Here is a 24,846-nt window from a genome sequence, read left to right as displayed (position 1 = left end):
AACTCATGACAAAGGCGATCGAGTATATACCGGTTGATTCTGAAATTGTACGACCAGAGAGAGGTTTACAAAGTTGGCGAACGAAGCATGTAATCGAAAGGACCACTGCCGATGAATTAACAATAAGTTTTATTCAACGATACAGAGTTACAGTCGTTTCTGCGTGCGTTGCGTCATTTTTGCGAGTGATTTACTTTCTTTATTTTATGATAAAGATAATAAGTTTTACTTTAAGATTCAAAGACAACTATTTTCTTACTATGAATATTTTATTTTAACGCTATTATTGTTGTATGAATTATTGATCATATTTTTCTTACTTTTCTTCGAATTCGCGTTACCTCGTTTAATACATAATTTACAACGTTTTATCAACGATTAGAAGTTATGTAATCGGAAAAGCAGCTACTTGCACGACTGTTTTATCTATAGTTTATTTATTCATCACGAGAGTCATCGAGAGAAATAATAATTATTATTCTCGCTAAAGATCTATTTTAGCATCGGTATTGAAAAAGATTTTTAATTATAAACTTGATACACGTGCAATTATTCTTTTATTAAATTGCAATTTTCTATTTGAAGTAAAAATATTTTTTGACAAAGAATCAGATGCTTTCGTAATCATTTCCGCAACCGTAGTTCTGTTTGACAGTTTCCCAACACATTACGAATTAATTCGTAATACCTGTCGTTTCAAGAATGCAAGGAAGTGAATTAGATCCGCCTTTTTACGATAAAACAACTATAAACTAGTATATAAGTACAATATATTTGTCGAGTTCCGATGCTGCGATCTGGTGTGACAGGCAATGGTTCACGCATTCTGAGCTGCGTGGACCGAGATGTGGGAAAGGAATCTCTTGGAAAATTACGACATTCGTAAAAACGGCAACAGTCACTTGAAAAGGAGACACTTGTTCTAGTAGCAGGTTTTTTATAAAGCGCAAATTGCTTTCTGACAGTTTCAGGACGATTAGAGATATTCTTCAGCTTTCAGCTCTAATGTTTGAAAATCCGTATCCCATCGAATCCAGCAGACAGTATTTAGTCAAAATAACACGAGCTGATGTGCAAAATGATAGCTATTTTTATTTCCCGATGAAATGTAATCTCGATTAAAAATGTAATCGCAAAAGCAAGTCTTATTGGATCGGCGTTTAAATAATTTTAGTTCCATTAGTATTTTAATTCTGTCATTTTTTAGATAGCTAATCGGATGGATCGATTTAGAACAATCGCATACAAGTTTGTGAGAAAACCTTGTAAATAATGTAAATGCGCCTGAACCATCAAAACACTATCGTGTCCAACGATAGACTTTAAAATTCTCTGGGAACAAAAATTAAAAGGATACGCGGAAGGCCAGGATTCAGAAAGAAAAACACAATTAAAAGAGTATCAATCACCAGAAACAGAGATGTTTACTGTCAAATCGTGGAAGACCTTTTTTAGAAACGTAAACATATCTAATTGGCAGAAAAAAAAAATTGATGTGCGTCAAAGACAGAAAGAAATTTATATCATTGAATTATTAAATTTATTATTAATATTAAATTTAATTTCTATTAAATATATATTTCTGCATATTTTTATAATCAATGGAAGGGAAATAAAGCCTACGTTTTTTTAGATACGTCTCTGCTATTCTACTACTCTGTAGCTGGAGAAAAGTCATAAAATTAGAAGCTGGAAGGCGAATTCGCGCGCGCGTACTACATTTAAGTTATAAATAAGTAATAATTATCTCTTTCGAGATACGGGAACGACCGCGGAGACGTAATTTATGGTGGCAATGCGTCTTTGCCTCCTTTTACGTAAACGGCTACACGGTGCCCCGGTGAAGCCCGCGGGTATAAGCCCCGGGTGTGGTTCTTTTGCCGCGACAAGTGACCGCTATCGAGAGATTGATCGATTTGCGAGTATCTATCGGCGAGAGACATTACGCCTCTCCCGCGACTCTCCTTCCTTGGAAACAGCTCGTTGCGAAAATGTGATTTGTAACAAGAGCGTATCGTATATTTCTCCTTTTATTTTTAGCGTATTGCATATTTATTGGACTTTTATATATATATATATATATATATATGTGTGTGTGTGTGTGTGTGTGAGAGACCTAGAAGTAAAACCAGCAATCTCCACTTAACTCAATTTTACAGGAGAGACGAATTTCTTGAGAACTCCGTAAATTAAACAAGATAATTTTATAATAATATTATATATTTTGTCTTTTTGAATCAAGTATTCTGTCGCTCAAAATGTATGCATAAATTAATATTTGTAATAAAATTTGAATATTAAGATAAAAGTTGGAGACTACTGGTTTTGCTTTTCCGGACCCTTCATAGTATGACATTTTGAATAAATTATTTTTACGCAAAGGAAAAGGAACAAAACGTAGAAAAAAAAATGTTTTTTTCCAACAACGAGTGCGTTTTATCAATTCGCTTTGTCTTAAAGAAGCGATGGGATATATTCGAGAGAGAATTTTATCTTCTCTTTTTCGCAAGTTAAACCTTCCAGTACTCCGAAAAGATAAATAAGGCCATACTAGAGATGTATCCCACGCAACTTTATACGCGCGTGTTAATAAACTCGCATACTCGTTACGAGGCTTCGTTAATTAGCGGCGTCACGTGTTTTCTAATGAGAAATAAAATAGCGCTACTATTTGCAGGAAGCCCGCGGATATCTCGGCGACAATAAATTTCTTCGGCCTCGACTTTTACCACGAGGAAACCATTGAGACGGGAATACCGATCGTTATTACGACTGATTTCTTTCATCTGTTGGTGCTAAATTGCTGATGACAATTTTATGAATTTGGTTGGCCTTCGAGCGCATATATACCGTTACAAGCGAACGATTTTCCGCCTTCTTAGATAAATTATCATACCTCTGGAAAAAGTACGTACTATCCTTCAAGGATATCCCATTATCCTAATTATTCAGAGATTTAAGATAAAAAAATATGAAAGCGTAATAAAAGAGAGAGAGAGAGAGAGAGAGAGAGACAAAGGAAAGTCTTCAGCTTCTTCATATCAGATATAGCTTCTTAATTTAAACTTACTCACGAGGCAATCTTCGAAAAATCAAAGATTTAATCAATCGCATCGGTTCAAGATTAAATGACATTCACGCCTTATCAAGTAATAATTAAATCCCATATGGGCAATTATCGCGCAGCGAAGATTCCTGCCTGCATTACAAATCGACGAGGCACGTGATGGATTATCTTCGACAGGATTCCTGTCACGCGACGTCACCGAAGGTAGGACCTTCGGTCCGCGATTACGGCTCGATTTGACGAGTGCATGGCAGCGACGGCTCTGGGGAAGGCGTGCAGGAAATAATAATAATTCCCGCGTAATTGATGGATCGGCGCGAGAGCGACGCGTACTTTTTTTTTTTTTTTTTTTTTGCGGACCGTACACGTCCATATTCGCGCGTCCAGCTTTCTCCAGAATTACGTCATGCCGGAGCGCACCCCGTTTCTTTCGTCCGGTTACGGGATCGCAGACCGGACTGGACCAGACGCAGACACGCCCGGTCTCTTGGCGCAATTCGCCATGTAAATTCGCCGAAATTCTTTTCGTCCGGCTGTCTTTGTATCACATCGTATATATTGTGAACGGTGCACGAATAAAAAGTTTCTTTCCAAAGTTTCTCCTTTGCGCTCGCTGTCGTTTCTGAAAGCGATATATCAACCCCTTGATGATTCTATTGGAACGTACTTTAAATTGGCAGATTGATTAATTTGTTAATGAGCATAGGATATGTCATTGTATAATATTTGCTAAAAAAGAAAATATTTTTTTTTTCGAACAAAATATATCTCTTTTTAGTCGAATCTTCATGCAAGGAACACTGTCATAACAAATCTCGACAGCTCACGTGGTCTTTCCCTTTCGCGCGTTAATTATTCGGTCTATGAGTTTGATTTTTCGGCCGACATCGAAACGAGCCCCAGGCAACGTTTATGTCAGCATCGTTACGTCGGAAAACGCCCGAGGGAAATCTCAATGTGCAATGTTTATTCGTGTATAACATCAAAAAAAAAAAAAAAAAAAAAGAAAAAAAGCAAGAATTGCAAATGGAACAAAATTGTAACACTAAAGATTTGAATGAATATTATTCCTCTAAAAGTAATCTTAAATTCCTTCGACACAAGTAAATAATATTTTTCACGAATTTTTATGAAAGAAAATAATGCATAATTTTTTTTCACGAAACATCAAGAACAATTAACGACAATTAACGACTTGTTTATTCATTTTTATCATTATATTATATATTTATTATATCTTATAAACATGGATACGTCTTGTGGCTATAATCATGGTACCGAGTTGATAGAGCGAGAGAGTAATATCTTTTGTCTTTCTATTTCCATGAAGTCTACTGCGCAAACGTGGGCACAGTGTCTAATGAAGATAATATATATACAAAATAATATATATAAACATATTTTATATATTCATACATTAATATTATATATGTATTTTTTTCCCAGGTAATTTAACAGTAAAAAGAATTCGTTAAGTGTGAGAAAAAACCGAAAAAAAAATAAAAGATCTAAATTTGAATTTAATACAAACGACGAGTTACTTTATGACAGATACATATTTTGTATTTAGTTAGTTTTATTACATTTTATACCATAAACGTTCATTAATTACAATATACACTACACAACTTACATCGTATTACTATCTTTATTTAAATTAATTTTAATTAATTTTAATTAATTTTTTTAATTTGAACTTATATTATAATTAAATATTTAAATTTAAATTATATATAAGTATAACCATAGACATAATCACACTTATATCAATTGACATATGTCAAACAGTAACAGTAACAGTTTGACACATGTCAAACGTCAAACGTCATATCGAGCATGCGCTTCGTATGTATATTTGGTTAAGTAAAGGATAGAAAATATGTAACATCTATTGTTTCTTTTTATCTACAGGGAAAGGGGTATCCATGTTTATAAGATCTATGATTTTTATTGTGAGAAACAAACTCGTATAAAAGAGTTGATTTATTCCGAAAAATTTAAGAATTAACGAACTTAAGGATCTATGTGAATGGTTACTTTGGCGTTAGAAGGCGGGGGTGTAACAACTCACAATTGTAGCCTCAGGGAAACTGGAGCAAACCATTACTTTCGCCATTATCGCCCGCGGCTCGTCAGTTGATCGGTTAGGTCACACATTTAAACACAACGTACAGCATTGTCGAGAAATGTAAAATATCATTACGTAAAACATGTTAATTCAATATAATAAGACAGAATTATACCTTAAAATGATATTTGCATATTTGCAAGCATTAGTTAGAATAACAGTTATTTGCAGAAATTATATTATATATTAAAATTATATTTATTTACAAGAATTATAATAATGTTAAAATAATAAAGCTATTTGCAAGAGACGCATGTTGATGTTTACGTATTTCGATATTTCTATACAACTTGGTAAAATTACGCATCTCTCTCTTCTATGACGCTAATTTATATTCTGATACCGTTACAGAATTACAATATTTGCTCTAAACAATGACTATGTGTGACACAATGTAAAATCATAATGTAATGCGTCCTGGTTTATATCACATATTTTGTTGTACATGCCCTCGTTTCACTAACCCGCTCAATCGCTCTTTTGGGCCGAGTTTGTCAAATCGGCGAGGCCACCTTCTTTGCTTTCGCAGACGACCTTCGAAAGATAAGTCATTGTCACAGATGTGAAATGATAAATCTTATGCATGCGCGTATGTAATAAATTTCACATTATCGTAAATAAGTCAGATTGGTGTAAAAATAGGATTGCATTTTTAAGATTTAAAATACGCACTTGTTCCAAAGTTGGTCAACAAACAGATTAGTAGGACGTTAGTTTCTTGAAGGAATTTAATTTAAAAAAACAACATTTATTATAGAGAGTTGTATAAAAGAATATGATTTAAAAATTGCCAAAAAATGTATGAATCAAAAAAAGCGTATATATATATATATATATATATATATATATGAGTACATTTCTCAGCATCTCCCAAAGAGTTTCTTTCTCTTGGGAAAGTAGAAAAGAGACTTCCCGCTGCTTTTTTCGGTTCTTCGCTTAGAATTAATGTCCGCCTATTCCCGGATATCCTTCGAACCTTTTTCACCCGGAAACGTACAAATGAGAGCGTATAATATTACAATATTTCTCTATATTCTCGATTTAAATTTGACAATACGTGATTCGTGCCTCGCAATTTCAATTAGAATCCTGCTCTCCCGAGTTTCTCTTTCGCGATCGTTGTCAGTTTGTCGTTGCATATGTTACAAATGACATTATGCATAATCCGAGGAATAATAATCATACGGTTTACCTCGTGAGACTCGACGACACATTTAACGGAGGATGAAAGTAAACTCGTTTCGATACATCGCCAGATCGACATACGGATCGTTAGTGAACGAACGTGAACGCGGTAAGAGTATCACGTGCCCTGGTCCACCTACAACGGATTAATCGTGTCAAGGACTCATCGCGCCCAATAATGTTCTTTCAACCTCGCGTAACTCTGCTTTAACCCCGCGAGGATTTCTGTTGGATATCTCGAGAGAAAATCGCAATCGTCTGTCAATTTCGCTGTTTCTAAATAAGAGTGAACGAATTGAGTTGAGTACAATAAAGTTTAATTTAATATAAAAGCATATAGCACTTGCTATTTTACTATTAATTTTTTATTATTCCGAGAAGAAGATAATTGATAATATATTATAATACATACTACAATATATTAATATACAAAGTTAACAATTTAATAATTGCCCTTATTAGTGACTACAATAGTTTTTCTAAGTAAATATCATTTTTGAAGAAATGACAATAATTTTTTTTATTAAAAATAAAAATTTATTTTCTCTCAAAATTTTTTAATAAAATTTATCTAATAAAAACGACGAGATTGTTTAATTCACGCAAAATAAAGCAATCACTAAATATATTTTCACGATTTTTTCTTTATCAATTGCTGGTACTACGTGTTGCTGCTCTTTCCAAGCAATAAAACATTTCGCCAGTGATAGAGAGCGCTTCAAATCGATATAAATATTCAAAACTAACTATAAATATAAAGATTTAAAACCAACATTTTGGAATTTTTATTTAAACAATATTTTTAATAAATACCGAGTAAATTAAATTCAATTGTTTAAAATATTGTGAAATATAAATTAACTCTCGTAAGCTCTCGGATAGCGAAAATTAATAAGATTAACAATAAAAATTTCTATTTTTAAGTTTATACGCAATGTATGATAATCAGGTCTTATCATATCTCACATTGACAGATGTTGATGCAAAGTATGTGATATATATAGTACGTCATATATTTTTATCTTATCTTATTTTTTTCTCGACATTTCCTCGAAATAATTTTGTCTGCTTTTCCGATTTTTTGATTAATTAATTAACTGCAATTAAGTGCAACAATCTTGTTCGCTGTTTATTGCGCAGCTTTTTATGACTGATATTTTTCGACAAAATATATGTGAACAAAAAATATCTTTTTCAAACAGACAGTTATCTACATCAGCACAGGCCTGATTCATTGTGATACAACAGAATACAAAGAGCAAACATCAATTTGTGCGCAGGCGCATAAATGAAGCGACACCAACGACACAAACTGTTCCCCCTCAGTCCTCAGTTTCCATGTAGTGGCCGGTTCGAGAAGAGCTGCCACGAGGGTCGACGGTCACGCACTTCCCATCACGCGCTTGCGCCCTTCGAGCACGGCAGTTGAACAGACAGTGGATCACTAATTAACTCTCAGCATGTCGTATTGCACGCGTGTTCTTCGTGCACAGGTAATAATCGAGAAGAGACTAGTCGAGGATCTGCGAGAATTTCAGGATCACGCGCTTCGAGCTTCCCTCTTTTCCCTCCACTTTTCGGAGGTCAATACTGCTTGACCCCTGCTGACGGAGCCTTGACGTATTGTAACTACGACTCAAGACTCTCCAGAACCGGTGACGGGAGTAATTGACGGTTTCCGAAGTGCTCGTGATGATCTTTTCATAAAAGTCTGCCGCTGCTCCGAATTTTCGGAGCACGTTGGACCAGCTGGAAAATCGGCCATTGAAGGAGAAAAGGGCGAACGCGCCGAATGCTCGGCGAATAAGTAATTGCAAAATTCGTAAATTCGAACGAATCCAAAAATGAGGAATACCGCGGGATGAAGTATCTCGGAGACACATTACGTAATCGCATGCCAAGCTTGCATACATATATCGCTCGCTTTTCAAGGATGTTAGATTCGACAATGCGTATCATGTGGCGCAGGTGTATGAAGAGGGCGCGAGATTTAAAGTTGGATCAAAATGGGGTGCGGAGAGGGGATGGTAGTGAAAAAATAAAAAATGTATTTTAAGAGAGAAAGAAGTGATGTAAAAAAACGTATATCGCGTATCATCGCGCGTATTATCGCGTTATTGTTATTGTGCATTGTCGAGGGTTATCATTATTTATTTAGGTGCATTTTTATCACACGGCTTATCTAAGAATGAGAATCTCTCAAGTGCGATAAATGTCATACCTCTTGGGACACAATTACGTAATTGTGGTCAGAAATAAACAGCGTTGCGTAGCATATGCGACAAAAATTTTGGCAATCTATATGATTTATTTTTTGATCTATATATACATCTGTCAAATGCATTCGAAAAAGTCAGCAAAATAATTTGTATTTTCTTTACTTTGCAGAAACTGTCCGCTTTAGCGTCGGATATACAGCAACGATGCTTCAGCGCAAGCCCATTGAGTTTCGCCGCCGCGAAGGTGGCAATGTCGAAATTCGATTCGACTAGTTACCTGCCTTATGACAAGCTGGAAGAAAATCTTAAAGTAGTCAAAAAGAGGTGAGGAGAAAGAAACTGGAAACTCGCCTTGTACTCGTTTGTCAATTCATTTTCTGAAACGATGATTTCTTTGCAGACTGAATCGGCCACTGACTCTATCCGAGAAGGTTCTTTATTCTCATCTCGATGAACCCGATAAGCAAGATATCGTCCGTGGTACCAGCTACCTCCGGTTGCGACCGGATCGCGTTGCTATGCAAGACGCGACCGCGCAAATGGCAATGTTGCAATTTATCAGTTCCGGTATGCTCACTAATCATCGACATTCGATTATCAATCACGTCGGGCCTTTGGAGATGATCGCGATACTAAATGCAACATTTGTTTTCTCTTTCTCTCTCTACCAAAGGTCTACCGAAAGTGGCAGTACCTTCTACCATCCACTGCGATCACTTGATCGTGGCGCAAGTCGGCGGAGATCAAGATCTTCAGCGTGCCAAGGATATCAACAAGGAAGTCTACAACTTTTTAAAAACTGCTGGCGCTAAGTACGGCGTAGGTTTTTGGAATGCTGGCTCCGGCATCATTCATCAAATCATCCTCGAGAACTATGCGTTCCCGGGCTTGCTGATGATCGGTACCGATTCGCACACGCCTAACGGTGGCGGTCTAGGTTGTCTGTGCATCGGCGTGGGCGGTGCCGATGCCGTCGACGTTATGGCAAACATCCCGTGGGAACTGAAATGTCCCAAGGTGATCGGCGTGAAGCTCACGGGTGAGCTCAAGGGTTGGACCAGCCCCAAGGACATCATTCTGAAAGTAGCCGGTATTCTCACCGTCAAGGGCGGTACCGGTGCCATCGTGGAGTATTTCGGCCCGGGCGTCGACAGCATCAGCTGCACCGGAATGGCCACCATTTGCAACATGGGCGCCGAAATCGGCGCTACTACCTCAATCTTCCCGTATAATTACAGGATGCAGGATTACTTGAAGGCAACTGGACGCTCGGAAATCGCCGCAGCCGCCGATCAACACAAGTCGGGCCTGTTGACGGCGGACTCTAACGCCAAGTACGATCAGATCATCGAATTGGATTTGTCAACTTTGGAACCGCACGTAAATGGGCCCTTTACACCCGACTTGGCTAATCCCATCTCCAAATTAGGTAATTCAAACGCTCGAAACTTACGAAAAGATATGCTTTTTTTATCTCTGTTGTTATAAAGAATATATATTATATAAACGCATGACAGGCGATGCTGCCAAGAAGAACAACTGGCCAAATGAAATCAAGGTCGGTCTGATTGGTTCCTGCACCAATAGCTCCTACGAAGACATGGGTCGGTGCGCAAACATCGCCAAACAAGCTTTGAAGCACGGTTTGAAGGCAAAATCTGCGTTTAACGTCACTCCTGGATCCGAACAAATCCGCGCGACAATCGAACGCGATGGAATTGTAAGTTTTACTTCATTTTTGCAAGTATTAAACAGACAGTTACATATTTCATTTTTAATTCACCTTAATTTTCCATCAAAAAAATAATCTATTGAAATACATAATTTATTGTTTAAGAGTATCGAGAAATCTGTCTACATTATCTACCTATAACGTTACATTACGTTACGTTAATTTATTCAAGGCTGAAGTTCTTCGTGAATTCGGCGGCACGGTATTAGCTAACGCTTGCGGGCCCTGCATCGGCCAATGGGATCGTCAGGATATCAAAAAGGGCGACAGGAATACAATTGTCACATCGTACAACCGAAACTTTACTGGTCGGAACGACGCTAATCCGGCGACACACGCATTTGTCACCAGCCCCGAGCTTGTCACTGCTCTTTCAATTGCTGGTCGACTTGATTTCAATCCTGTCACCGATAAGCTAAAAGGCAAAGATGGGAAAGAATTCCTCCTGGACAATCCGTATGGTTAGTCAATATAATAATACTATATATAATTTGCGTATGTTGAATAATTATTGGAGAGAGAAAGAGAAAACACATATATAAGGCTTATATAATTTTTAGTGTAAAAATTTATACATATATATATATATATATATATATATATATAATATATACGTTGCTAATAAATATGTTTGCGTGCTGATACAGGTGACGAGTTACCTAATCGCGGTTTCGATCCCGGTCAGGACACTTACGATGCACCACCGGCAGACGGTAGCAAGGTCAAGGTCGACGTGGATCCAAACAGCCAAAGATTACAGTTGCTGGAACCCTTCGACAAGTGGGACGGCAAGGACTTGGAGGATCTGACGATTCTGATTAAGGTCAAAGGCAAGTGCACGACGGATCACATCTCCGCGGCCGGTCCGTGGCTCAAATATCGTGGACATCTCGACAATATTTCCAACAACATGTTCCTCGCGTAAGCTACTCGAATGTCTTATGCAAGTATACACGACACAGAGTGTCAACCGCTTTATGAAATTAAAATCAAATAATAAAAATTTTTTAAACAATATGCAGATTTTTTTTGTAAAATTAATAAATGTCACTCTAATCATATTTGTTCTTCTTTAGCGCCGTTAATGCGGAAAATGGTGAGATGAACAAAATTAGAAACCAGGTGACAAACGAATGGGGCGCCGTGCCGGACGTTGCACGTGATTACAAGAAGAAGGGCGTGAAATGGGTCGCCGTAGGCGACGAGAATTACGGCGAGGGCTCCTCTAGGGAGCACGCAGCTTTAGAACCGCGTCATCTTGGCGGTCGCGCCGTCATCGTCAAGAGCTTCGCTCGTATCCATGAGACGAATCTGAAGAAACAAGGTCTCCTGCCTTTGACCTTCTCCAATCCCGCCGATTACGATAAAATCCAGCCTAATGACAAGATCAGTCTTCTTGGATTGAAGGACCTGGCACCTGGCAAGGTTTGTGAATGACACTTTACCTTCATAAAACTACAGGATATTAAATCTGAAAATATCTGTAATCAAACATCTGTCATCTTTCTCTTTTAACATTCTATATAAGAGTATTCCGTCTCTCGACTTATTTATTATCACTTTTGCAGCCACTGAAAGCGCAAATCAAGCACAAGGATGGCAAAGTGGACAACATCACTTTGAACCACACGCTGAACGAGCAACAGATCAGTTGGTTCAAAGCCGGCTCCGCCTTGAATCGTATGAAGGAAATTTCGAGCGGACGATAAATCAAACAACCACTCGTGGAGATTAACTGATTGTTATTAACGCGTAGCGCATTTGTGCGAAAATAGAGAGAACGTGCCGCGTCGCAGAATGAGTCAAAGTCGATCGATGTCGTAATCATAATCCTGTTTCCTGGATAAATAAATTATATATATGCCATAGTGCCTGGTAGTCCTCATAGTCCATCGTAACTCGAATGTTCAAACGTATATCGTAAAAGCATTTAAAGGATCTTAATCTTTTAAATGTCTTTTACGATATGTGTTTAGATGCGTGATATTATCAGGAAAATTGCTTTTTTACCAATAATTTCTCTCCCCCTCCCCCCTCGCTTCTACTTGACAATACTTACATCTTATTCGACGTGGAGAAGAGTTCGAGAAACTCTGATAGAAATACCCTCATTCTACGATACGCCAAAGTAATTGCCATCTTATTGGCAGATACATTCGTCTCTCTGAATCGCGTACAACTCGTGGTGTTGTTACTTGTATATACTACTTATCACTATCAAGGAAACTCTTGGTAATCGTCATTTTCTAGTTGTTGATTGATTTTAGGAGAAAATGTATTGGTCTCGCCGTCAACGAGAACAAATAAAGTATTAGCCAACGAGTCGTACATTATTAATTCCCTTATTTTAAGAGTCCTGCTGAAAAAATAAACATGCAGATAAAAAAAAAACATATAAAATTAATCAATATAATATAATAAATAGAAAGATATATTCCAAAAATAATGTATATGTTTTAAGCAAGTTTAAAAAAAAAAATTAACGCATGAAATTATTCTTTTTTTCAGCAATTTATGTAAGTTACTGTTATTTTGATAAAAATTATCGAGAACTGAAAAGCTTAATTAAGGTAAAAATAATATATACTTTATTTGGGAAAAAAAAACGTTGATTCTTTAGACATTTAAATTAATTTACAACAAAGAATTATAAAAGGAGAAAAAAGAATTTGCATGAAATGCTCTGCTTATATGATCGACATAACATATGTGTCGACCAGGTGTGCTTCCATGGCAACAGAGTAAGATACAATACCACAAACAGAAAGTAGTTCTTTGCAATGGCTCTTTGAGTCTTATTGTTTATTCTATTGTTAAAAGGTTAAAAAGAAAATAACGCTTACTCTGCTTGACAAGTATGTCAGTGGAAGGACAATTTTTTCTATCCGTTACCGGATCCATTGAACATGCAGAGTTCTATGATGCCGATAACGTTTACTGCAAGTACAGTTTTTATTTTGGACCGGAATGGAACGTAGTCACGGTAAGCTCTTACAATAATAATAAAAGAAAGTCAAAGGGAACAATAAAATTACGTTAGAATCGTCACAAAAGGAATCCCCTCGGCAATCTAGGCCACTTTACAGCCATATTGGATTATGTCGGGAGGAAAAACTTTTTATATAATTTTCTCTTTGTGTACATGTGTCTGTGCTCAGAAAAAGTATGTTTTTTTTTATATTAATATGTATTGAGCGAAGAAAAATCGAATTACTTGATGAAAATTCACATCAATTGTTATATATATATATATATATAAATATAAACATATTATTACTTGTATATTTCCTCTACACCTCTTACCTTTGCAAATAATAAATGCCTTTGTGTGGATGCAAAATGCAACAATTATGCACTAATAGAGAGATTCGATTATATATCAATACATAAAATCTATAAATTATGCAAGATTTGATATTATCCAAATTTACAAAGGCTATGTACAATATATATATTGTATATATGTACGTATACATACAGATATATGTGTTATGTTTATTAATGCATGCCTCTTTTCAGTATAACAAATTATGTTACATAATATATAGCGTTAGAAAATTAAATTAATTAAATAATACGATTAAATGTCGAGACACTGAGCATTAATTCCAATAATATATGTCAAACGCATGGCGTATATATTTTATTATATACATATTATTTTTTTTTTTTACTTTAATTAATTTTTCATACACGTTATTCAGTATACGCATAAAATCAAAATAAGACTTTAAATAATATAAAACAAAAAGGAAACAATATACATGTGTGCATAGTGTAAATCCTCCCTGAGTTTCAATCTGGGAACAAAACTGCACAGGCGTGACAGGGTGATAAGTAAAAATGACATTATATTTAGAGCTAAATAAATAAATAATATGCTCGCATGAAAAATTTACTTTCTGACGTTAGAATTACTTAAACGGAGCACACGATTTGTTAAATATTATATATGTATTCAATATTCATTTCTGTAACGTTTTTATAATGCATGGTACGCATTATTTTATTAACAGTTAGTGAAGCTGAAATTTTGGTTTGGAAAAAGGCTCGAAACGCTTGCTTGAATAATTAAAGGAATTTTTTGAAAATAATTACTCACTCCTTATTTTCTGCTCCTGCCTCTAATAGCCTATTTACTCTTACATTTTTCAAACATAATTATTTCCACCTTACTTTTTGCGCTTGCCTCTCGTTAGCCTATTTCTTTTATGCTTTTTACTCTTATTTTTTATTGAGCTATTTTCTTTGTATTATGCGAATATTACTTTTCTCTATGATAGTCAGTGCGACGGTAATAATCGCAAAATTTGTATTGATAATTTGAATTTTATTCCATTTACAGGGAATCGAAGAAGGTTTGACGCAAATGTGTAAGTGCAGCAATGATCCAAGAAATCTCGCCGTTTGGAATTTTCCCCTGGATATCACATTCAAAAGTACAAATCCGCACGGATGTAAGAGCAAATTAAAATTATTTTCACCGCATGCATTACGTGTAAGCGTGAAAAATATATATAAGACTCTCAGCCTTGTATTATCACATATTGTATTACGTTTTTCAAATTACAAATTATATGGCACATAATTGGTTACAGGGCCACAGCTTATTATGTCCATCTACGGATTGGATTTGTTCGGTCATGACGTCATTAGGGGATACGGAGTTTGTCATTTGCCTCTGAAAACGGGACATCACGAGAAAAGGTATTGTTCGCATGAAGGATATATGTAAGAAAAAAAAAATGCAATTTTACAACACATTAAAAATATAGGCTGTAAAAATACCTGTATTTTTGAGTTTCTTACGGACAATATTTATTTTACGTTCTGTAATTCAGACATTAAAACAACTAAGGGAAGTCGAATATATAGTACATTATTCATTGATTTATACATAAAATATCTCAGTTTCCGTTGTGTTGATCTTTAGTAAACTCTTTCAAACCCGGCCATCGATCGGTAAGCAAATAAATTTCGAATTTTTAATACCCCGGAAACGTCACTTTTTTCCGAGAGCAAGAAAGAGAAAGAGAGAGAGAGAGAGAGAGAGCGCGCGTTTATAAACGACATTATTATTCATAAAGCTGACAGCATTAGCTGTCGACGAAAGAAGCAAAATTTTTTTTCTTTGCATGCGGGTTTAATATCTTTTTGTCAACTATATATGTTATACTTTACAATCTTTTGTCGCGATTTTCATCTATCACTTTTAAGGTAAACGTTCACTTGTTCATGTTCATATGCATGTGTCGCACGTATCGCACGTATCATGCATATATCGGGAAATATGTATTTTCTATCATTCTACGTTATTCCATGTGAAACACGCATTTGCTAGCTCGCATCGCGTACGCCAGAAAATCCGATCACCGGATTTCACGGAAAAACAATTTTTCCACCGATTATATCCAACGCGTTCCCACGATAAATCACTTTTACATAAAAAAATAGAAAATATGATAAAAGACGGGAAAGTAAATTCATTGTCTTAAATTGGATGATAGTTCCCTTTTATATCTACTATTTCTAAAAACGAATTTTTCCGATGATCAAATTGGATTTTAAGTATTATTTTGTGCGTACTGAAAAAATAATATTCTCATCTTAAGAATACTTAAAAATATTTTACTTATCTTTATAATATCTTTTTCCAAAATAAGCGCCAAAAAGATCCTCTTAGTCTTTAGAAGAGAGAAATCCTCTAAGAAGTAGAGTAGTTTCAGATATTTTCTTAATCTGTACGAATATATACTGAGAGAGAGAGAGAGAGAGATTATTAATCTCAAATATTAAATAATATAATGCACATTTGTTATTTATTAAAATTTTAACAAGTTAAATATATAGCTTTTACTTAATTTATAAATAAGATATTAAAAAAAAATATCACGTAAAAAATAAAATACCATTATTATTATTATTAGGAATATATATTAAAAAAGGCTTATAAAGTATACATTTTGAGAATAAAATTTTTTCGGTGCATTTTTCTTGTAACGCGCAAAGTAAATCCAGGGTTGGGAAGTAACGCGTTACTTGTAACTCTGTTACCGTTACTGTTACTTTTTTTTGGTAACGAAGTGATAACGGCGTTATTATTTTTTTTTCTGTAACTGTAGCGGTAACGTAGTTACATTTTTTTAATAACGATAACGAATTTAACAGTTAGTTTTATCGTTACTTTTTATATATGGAACCTATTTATGACATATTATATTTTCCATTTTCGTATATTCAATCTTCAATTATCAACAGATATTCATATAGATCCGTATTTAGAACGTGCTAACATCTTTGTAAGTATGTAATTATGAGAGTACAAAAAACATATCGTGTATTTGACTATAGTTCAAAATTTAATGCAAACTAAAATTTTTTTATTTATACTTTGTTTTAAAATGTTTTCCTTATTATTTATGGTTTTACAAATTTAAAATAAAAAGTTGAAAGGAATTTATTGATATTTTATTAATATTTTAATTATTATATTTTTTAAATCAAATATATTACAAAAGTATATGTTTCATTTAATTTTTAATCTCGTTTTAACTTTAAAAAAGTAACGATAACTAGTTACTTTTTAAAAATAACTTTCCCATCTCTGAGTAAATCTCTTCGAATCCAAAAAATCCGACGCTCAACGGCATTCAAAATAATCGGCGAAAGATCCTTGATGAAGAGGAATGCGATACGGAAATTGATGTATATATATATAAATATGCAAGAATGACACTTTCTTAAATCTGTCAAAGAGATAGATATTCGATCATAATTCTGTATATCTGCCTAACCCTCCGTTTGCATACATCATTCCTCTTGAGATGCGTCAGATTCTCTGTCTGCGAATGTTACTCCCTCTGCGTCTCTAGTATATTTTACTAAAATCTCGAAATCACGCAGGGTATCTATCTACGTACCGGAGTCGTCGTCCACGCTGCAGCGTTTCATGGAGTGGTTAACCGGCAGGAGACCGGAATTAATTGATCCCGCCATACTAGCATCCGGCGGCGGCAGAGAACGTAAGGAAATGCGTCGAGACGTTTCTCATTAGTGCATCCATATATATTGACGTTAAACTAATTATATCCAGCACAAACTCGAACGGAGAGTGTGATCATAATGCCGTATATATTCGCTAATTAAGTCGTTCTGTCGTCCTTCTTGGAATCGGGCGCAAGAGGGGATAATATTTCATCCTTATTACGTTAGAAAAATAATACCTCCGGGAAAAAGGAATCAATATATTAATTAAACCAGATAGATGCCTTCTTTTCTAAATAATTTCTTACAAGCGACTTCCTCATTTAGATCGTTTACGTCGATAATATAAAGATTGATGTCAAGAAGTTCTCAAGATGCTACGCGATTTCTACTCCAGGAAAGTTTGTTGCGACGTTAATAGCCTAATAATAATAATAATAATAATAATAATAATAATAATAATGATAATAATGATAATAATAATAGTAATAGCAATAATAATAATCTTGGAGGTTTTAGTCAACCTCCGATATTTTTTCACGTGCGGAAGCACGTACCTTCGCTACCGTTTATTACTTCTTCTTCAAGCTCTGTGTTTCACAATATTGCAGTCACACGCATGAGGGTCGAGGGAGTCGTTACCGTAACGTTCAACGTCGTTTTGAAGGATTTCTTCAAGTTGGGTTACGAGAACGGGGAGAAATGGAAGAAATGATAACGCGATCGTTAAACTCCGTCAACTCAAGAGAGAGGATTACGATTGTCGGTAGGATTATCTTATCAAGGAGGTACTGTATTCTAAAGAGGTACAATACTGCGCTTCATAAATAATATTTTGATGATTAATCGAGGTGTGATTTTTCCGTATAATCTGTCAAGTCCATTTTCCTCGCCTCGATGTCAACGCCAGCGAAACGGAGGGAATTAATAATAATATCTTCGGTCCGACGTTAATAGGCATTTTGAAACAAAATGCGGAAAGAGAAAGAGAGAGAAAATAGACCGGGACTTCACGACGGGGACTTATTAAATTTGACGCGGCTTTTTAAAATCCGCGAGATAATTCTTGTGTGTGAATAACTGCGTGGTTGGGAGAAATGTAGCTGAAAAATAGATAACACTCGGAGAGAGCCTGGGTGTCCGAAAGAGGATTAAAAAACGTCGTTTACGTCAAAATACATGGGTATCTTGACAGCCGGAAAAGCTGTCCGTAACAGCCTTCGATTTTTTGCGCGATTATAGCTGACCGAAGCAACCGTTTTACATATCGTTGAATATTGCGTTCGAGATTTCATCTCGAACGGGCTGGTGAGTGTGTTACACTTTACCGCGCGGGAAAGCTGGGTGAGATTCAAGAATTACGGCCGGTTATACATATATCCACTCGTCCGTGTTACAAGCTAAATATATGACGTAAATATAAAATGAATCATATAAAAAATATCATATCACAGAGATATTCGTTCTCGCAATAAAATATTGCAAATTTGAAATATCATAAACTCGGATTAATTGCAAAATTGCACAATATTATTGTATAAACGTGTGCGATAAATGTAAAAAAAGAAGTCTTCTATACTTAATTCTATTATTTTATATTATATTACTATTTTAGCAAATGATATATCGTTTAAAAGATTTTAAGGATTTAATGTAAGAAAGTAAACTTCTCACGGTAGCTTTCTTATTTTCAATATATTTTGTAACAAATCCTCGAGTATCAAAAAGCGATAGATCAAAGTGTATCAATTGTGACGTGTGCACCAGGGGTTACATCCGTAGCCTCTCATCCGTGTGGGTTAACGCGATAATGCCAGGGGAGATGCGTTGATAATGATCCAATAACACGCGACGTAAAATCGAAAGACCGGCTTTAAGGGCGGCTGAGTTTTAATCTAGACGTATCGTGTACGTATAATATAAAGCAGCGCGATTATATGCGCGAGCCATCCGGATGTCAAGCCAAGAGTGCACGGGAGATGACGTCGCCGTCGTTGCGTTTTACGAGCGGCCTGCCCGTTAAAGGCAGCTAGAATGAAAGTACTGCAAACTATAGAGAGAGAGAAGTCGTAAACATATACAAGTCGCGAAATAAGCGAGGGACTGCAATGAAAGGAGAAAGGAGCGCTACTTTGTTATTGTTATTTTCTCGCGTGAACTAACAAGATCGATTTTCCGGATCGGAACGCGCGATCCAATTACTCTAATATGCAAATTGAAAGTCCTTTTTCCGCTGCCGTCGCGCACATAAATCAAGTTCTTAACAACGTTATATGTTAAAGAATATGAAATAAGTACACAAAAGTTTATTATAATGCATTTTTGTACATTGAAAATATTATGTTCTCACCTTAGGAATATTTTCTCATCTTAAGAATATTCCACTTATCTTTATAATAGCTTTCTCTAAAATAAGTGTCAAAAAAAGATCCTCTTAATTTAAGAGAGAAATCTTCTAAAGAATAGAGTATATGGTGGCAGATACTCTAACATGTAAGAATATATACTGAATGAGATATTTTATCATTATATTATTTAATATTTGAGATTATTAATCCCAATAATAATAAAAAACAATTTTATATAAATAATAATTAAAAAATTAATAATTAAAGAAAATAACACGTATAAGAAAGAAGATATCCTTATTTATTAAGATATAAAATATATATAGTTCGAGAATACAATTTTTTTAGTCTACGCAGATGGATGAAAATTGCACAGACATGTATCGAGGTGAGGATAGAAATATTCATACATACAAAATAGTAATTTATATTTATATTTATTTGACAATAATTTGGTTACGTTAATTAACGTTAATTAACGTCCGATAAAATATGATACATAATGATATTCCTCTCTCTCTCTCTCTCTCTCTCTCTTACATATTCTCTCATCGCAATAGAATCGTGACTTGAAAGTAGTTTAGTTTTACAGTTTCAAGAATTTCAATCTCGTTTCGTAAATCGAATGTCTCCGTGAAACAGCCATTTTCGGGAAAAGAATTTTCCGATAGCATATGCAATAAAGGAAATAAATTAACAATTCGAAACTCAACGAAATGCAACGATATTGAATGACGATGAAGAGGAGGAGAGGGAAAGCTTCACGCTAATTCAATATTGCGTTACTAGTGATCACGCAGACATTCGACATTTCCGCTTCCATAATTTAATAGCTTCTCTATAGTATCATATCTATAGTAATGATAAACATTTAAAAACCAAATTTCTATTCTTGTCGATTATTTGCATCTCAATTCGAGATTTTATGATTGTGTAGACTTGGATTTATTAAAATTTGAGAGCACGGTGGGTATCTTTGGGCTGCCCTTGCAAGGATTCCCCTTGTGGACTAGATTCGTTACAAAATGCTTCGTTTTATCTATATTTTTCTCTTCACTTAGTAAATATTTGATACCTATATCTACTTAAGCGTACGTTTTTTTACATACATTTTGTCGGTAAATTTTATTTATATAGTAATTATGGCTTTTTAATATCTAACTGTTAAAATAAGATTTCGAAAAACAATTTCCGTGTTAATAATTTACGTTAATATAATTGTCTTCACAAAAATTATTATCAATATTAAGTTTCAAAATATTATGTAATCTCTCTTGCAACTGATGTTTATTATTTTTGTATTTTTCAAAAGTTCATAAACTTTTTTAAATATTTAAATAATTTAAAATTAATTAATACCTTGAACAACACTGTGAAAGACTGATGATTAAAGGGGATAGATAAAAATAAATTGTATTCCATCGAAGAGAAATTAATGCGTTAATATATTAATAAAAAAAAAAAGAAAAACATTCATTAGTCGACCTTGATTTTAAAAATTGACATTTCCAATTGAGAAAAAGAAATTCGACAGATCCGCGTCGATTTCTTTTCGTAGCACTATTATTATTATTATTATTATTATTATTATTATATAACGCATTAACGTTCAATTCTAGAACCAATTAGCTACTTATCGGTCCACGTGCATTATCTACTAATATCATTGCCGTATTGGTCCGAGGCCTGGGCGTTCGGGAAGTAACGAAGGAACTCCAAAACGACGCCGTTTGTCCACCCGAAGCCCTCCTGAACACCGTACTCGCCACCGCCGCCACCCTCGCCGGGATGTATCGCGTTGTACTGAAATTAAAAGACTAATTACACTCCCGAGTCACAAACAAACTTTCGTGTCGAAAGTAATCAAAGCGTGTTGTAGATCGTCGTCGTGGTTTCCCATCCGGCGGCGAATTAATTTCTGGCTTGGAATGCTTATCCTATGCGGAAATCTAATCTCGTCCGATCCAGAGAACTTGGATGAACTTTCGTCACTTAGTTAAAGGCTATCCGCGTACGTTTTATCTCACACGAGTGCGTGTACAGGAGTACAAATTATTCTACTTGTAATTCCACTCGTATCTTCCCATATAATTCTCAAGAATAAAAATTGAGACTGCAATTTATTTAAATTATTTATTTATATATTTGATCTTTTATATAGATGACGGAAAATAAAACCCTCTAGTACAATTGAATGAATAGAAAATAGAGCAAAATAAAATTAGTCTTAGTTGGACAAGATAATAATTGACAGAAAAGTCACATCAACTTATTGAGTTTGGATTTGTTTGAGAAAAAAAGAAACACGAATAAAATATCCTGCGAATAAAAAATAATGTGAATAAAATATACAAGTTGTTATCTTAGATTATTATTACTATCACTTCCGTTCCAAAAAAAATTTCCAATTTCCATCTAACCGATAAACATCGGTGCACCAGTTTTTGAGCCAAAACCAATTAAGGATCTCGAATCGTTGCGCTAAATTGAAATAGCAGAGATCTATACAAAGATACGATCTTACGTTTAATTTTAATAGCGAATATTTAGCTTTAGAATTTTTAAATATTTTTCATTTGAGAGGATATTGGTTCGGCAAATTTCCTGAAGAGAATCATAACGAGAGATTTTAATAGACCGATAGTGAGACACGAATAGGAGAAGCGCATCGACGTATTTATTTTCATTAACGTCATATCGGTGATAAATCATCGCCACTGCCTCCCGTTGAAGGCGCACGGTTGACGTTGTTATAACAATTTCCGACCTGGAAGCGATATGATATAAATCGGGCTCCGAGAGAGTGTGAGGGATGGAATGCTCTTCGTTATTCCATCGGTTCTCTTTCCGTACGACCAGAAACGACCAAACGAGACAATAACAGGATATTATATACGCCCTCCCCCGTATGACGTGCTCATCCCTTGTCTACCGCAATGCGAATTTTAAATTGTCACTAACCCGTTGTCAGGCGCGTTTTACAAATCGCCGGTAAACGGTTTCTACGTTGCTACGTATCTCGTCCATTTTACGGAAGTCGCATTATAAAATTATAAAAATAAATTACGCACATTATATATTATTTGTATGCATTTAAAAGAAAAATTATATTTATTTAAATTTATATTTTTTTTTTATATATTATATGTATATTATATTTTATATTATTTTTTTATTATATTTCATTTAAAATAAAAAACAGTTTTTAGAAAAAATATAAAATTTATATTCATCGCAAAACAAACAACGTATTGTAAATATACTGTTTCGATGAATATTCTTTATTCTTACCATTTTAATTATCGTATCGCGATTGCGTGTTTGTTTTTTCTTTTTTTTTTTTTTGTCAAAAATATACTCCTGAAAATTTTTCTTATCTTTCCATGTGCCAGAACACACGTCGCGTATTTTATGTACACAAGTACAAGTTTTTGTTAAAAGCATCGAGTACAAATAATCGCGCGATAAACGACGATGTCAGTGCATCGTCGATGCATTCATGTTGATACAAATTCATGACGATGCCAGGCTCACCGAGTTAAAGAAATGCCAGAATGCGTTAACGTGTATGTATATGTGTATATATTTGTGTGTGCATGTGTAACAATTGCGAATGTCGCATCCACGGGACTTTGATATATTCCCTTTACTCTATCGGATGTATTGTACATCGAAATCATTCTTTCATAAACCGGAAAATAGATATGTGACATTTATTCGTTTGTATCATTTAATTGGAGTAATTAAAAAGCCGCTTCTCTCCGTCAAATGATGCGAGAATGATGTTATACATTAAAAAAAAAAGTAATTAAGAAATTTCAAGTCGCGAAATATATGTGACCTTTGAAAAGGATTTATTTTTTTTTCTACAGCATTCGCAATGCACTCGCTTCTGCAATTTTATTATACCTTCTTGAGTTCAAATAGAAATATAATATAAAAATCTATTACTCGATTGCAGATACACGCGCGCGTACACTTCTTCTCTCACAGACAATCTTAATGCAAAGGGTATTCTGAAAGGGGAGAAATACTTGAAAAACATGGCAGATTGAGAGAAAGTAGTGTAAATGTATAGAGTGTCTCAAACGTACGATTAAAAATTATTCCCCTCAATTGATAGATTCGATCAAAAAAACTTGATTAAACAAGACAGATTTTTTTAAATATAATTCTATCAGATTATAGAAAATCAAATCGGTTGCTTAATTTTGCTTTACTTCATCGACTAGAATTTTATCCTTTCTTACTTTATTACGGAATATATTTGCATGACACCCTATACATTCGTAAAAAAACAGCCTATTTTTTGACGACAAACCAGAAATTAACTGAAATAAATTGTTCCGGCTTATTCGAACGCGAAAAAACACGATGCTTTAAAGTTTAATAATATTCCGGACCAGTCACTCCGTCAACCGTATTAGATTATGAAATTAGAGAGAAGAGAGAGAGATGTAATTTCCAGCGTACTTCGAAATAAATTAATTTCTTTGCATCTCATCATTCACGCTCGATGAAATAAATTTGAAAAGCGTGCCATGAGCATTTTTCCTGTTAGCTTCTTCTTCATTAGTAAATGGCGGTGCGATCTAATCCAAAGCTTTTACGATGAAAGTAATCTCTATAGATCGTGTGTGTGTGTGTATATGTATGTCGCATTAAAATAAAAAGAATTATTGATTAATATACTTCCAGCTGAATATGAGTGTGTTTTATAAGCTTACTCAAAAATATCAAAAACGGACAAATTAGCTTATCGAGTTCATTTCCGAATCTATGTACTAAAAACAAAGATGAAATACACGCGCATCCTCGCCTTTGACAAAATAATCCAATGTGGTGGCGGTAACTTTGTTGGAAAATTTATTTTTCAACGTTTGATAAAATACCATACACTTTCATGGATTAAATTATATGAATGACGTAATCGTCGCGTCGTTAAAAAGAAAACAAATAAATGTCCCACCCTTTTGAAAAATCAAATTCAAAGATTGCGCTCACTCAAAAAAAAAAAAAAATAATCTTGCAACTTGAACAAAAAATTTTCTAGGTGTAAAAAATTAACTGAAACAGATAAATTATTAACAAATATTGTGTAATACTGCATATATTTTGCACTTAATCAATTTAAATGACAGAGACAGAATTTATATCTGTACTATTAGTGTAATTTAGACAGA

At 34.7% G+C, this 24,846-nt stretch overlaps 3 protein-coding genes across 7 annotated transcripts in view; 2 read left to right on the top strand and 1 right to left on the bottom strand.

The window, feature by feature from the left end:
- Positions 1-7,712: 7,712 nt before the first annotated feature.
- On the top strand, positions 7,713-12,653 carry LOC140674110 (probable aconitate hydratase, mitochondrial). Its single transcript, XM_072907472.1, has 9 exons — positions 7,713-7,873; positions 8,769-8,923; positions 9,000-9,166; positions 9,273-10,028; positions 10,117-10,319; positions 10,504-10,792; positions 10,979-11,252; positions 11,408-11,756; positions 11,900-12,653. Exons 1-9 carry the CDS (start codon positions 7,841-7,843, stop codon positions 12,038-12,040), a joined length of 2,367 nt encoding a protein of 788 aa, XP_072763573.1. The 5' UTR covers positions 7,713-7,840; the 3' UTR covers positions 12,041-12,653.
- A 119-nt stretch (positions 12,654-12,772) lies between these two features.
- LOC140674113 (B9 domain-containing protein 1) lies at positions 12,773-22,561 on the top strand. Of its 5 annotated transcripts, none has more exons than XR_012048162.1 (6): positions 12,773-13,314; positions 14,677-14,788; positions 14,930-15,038; positions 17,235-17,353; positions 17,927-18,103; positions 21,825-22,561. XR_012048162.1 is itself a non-coding variant. In XM_072907476.1 (5 exons), the coding sequence occupies exons 1-5, from the start codon at positions 13,189-13,191 to the stop codon at positions 18,028-18,030; spliced, it is 570 nt and encodes a 189-aa protein (XP_072763577.1). In that variant the 5' UTR covers positions 12,773-13,188; the 3' UTR covers positions 18,031-20,926. The 5 variants fall into 5 exon arrangements, 2 of the variants coding, with proteins under 2 accessions (XP_072763577.1, XP_072763578.1); XR_012048163.1 differs by lacking the exon at positions 21,825-22,561 and adding an exon at positions 18,195-20,926 and having other exon boundaries at positions 17,927-18,081; XR_012048161.1 differs by lacking the exon at positions 21,825-22,561 and adding an exon at positions 18,195-20,926.
- Positions 19,944-24,846, bottom strand: part of LOC140674111 (trehalase) — a 22,382-nt gene continuing 17,479 nt past the window's right edge. Inside the window, exon 9 of the mRNA XM_072907473.1 lies at positions 19,944-21,466. Coding sequence (XP_072763574.1) covers positions 21,314-21,466 — 153 coding nt within the window. The 3' untranslated portion in view covers positions 19,944-21,313. The remainder of the gene's footprint in view (positions 21,467-24,846) is intronic.

This window comes from Anoplolepis gracilipes, chromosome 15 (assembly GCF_047496725.1).
Source record: "Anoplolepis gracilipes chromosome 15, ASM4749672v1, whole genome shotgun sequence".
Lineage (NCBI taxonomy): Eukaryota > Metazoa > Arthropoda > Insecta > Hymenoptera > Formicidae > Anoplolepis > Anoplolepis gracilipes.
This window is presented reverse-complemented; position numbering and strand designations above follow the sequence as displayed.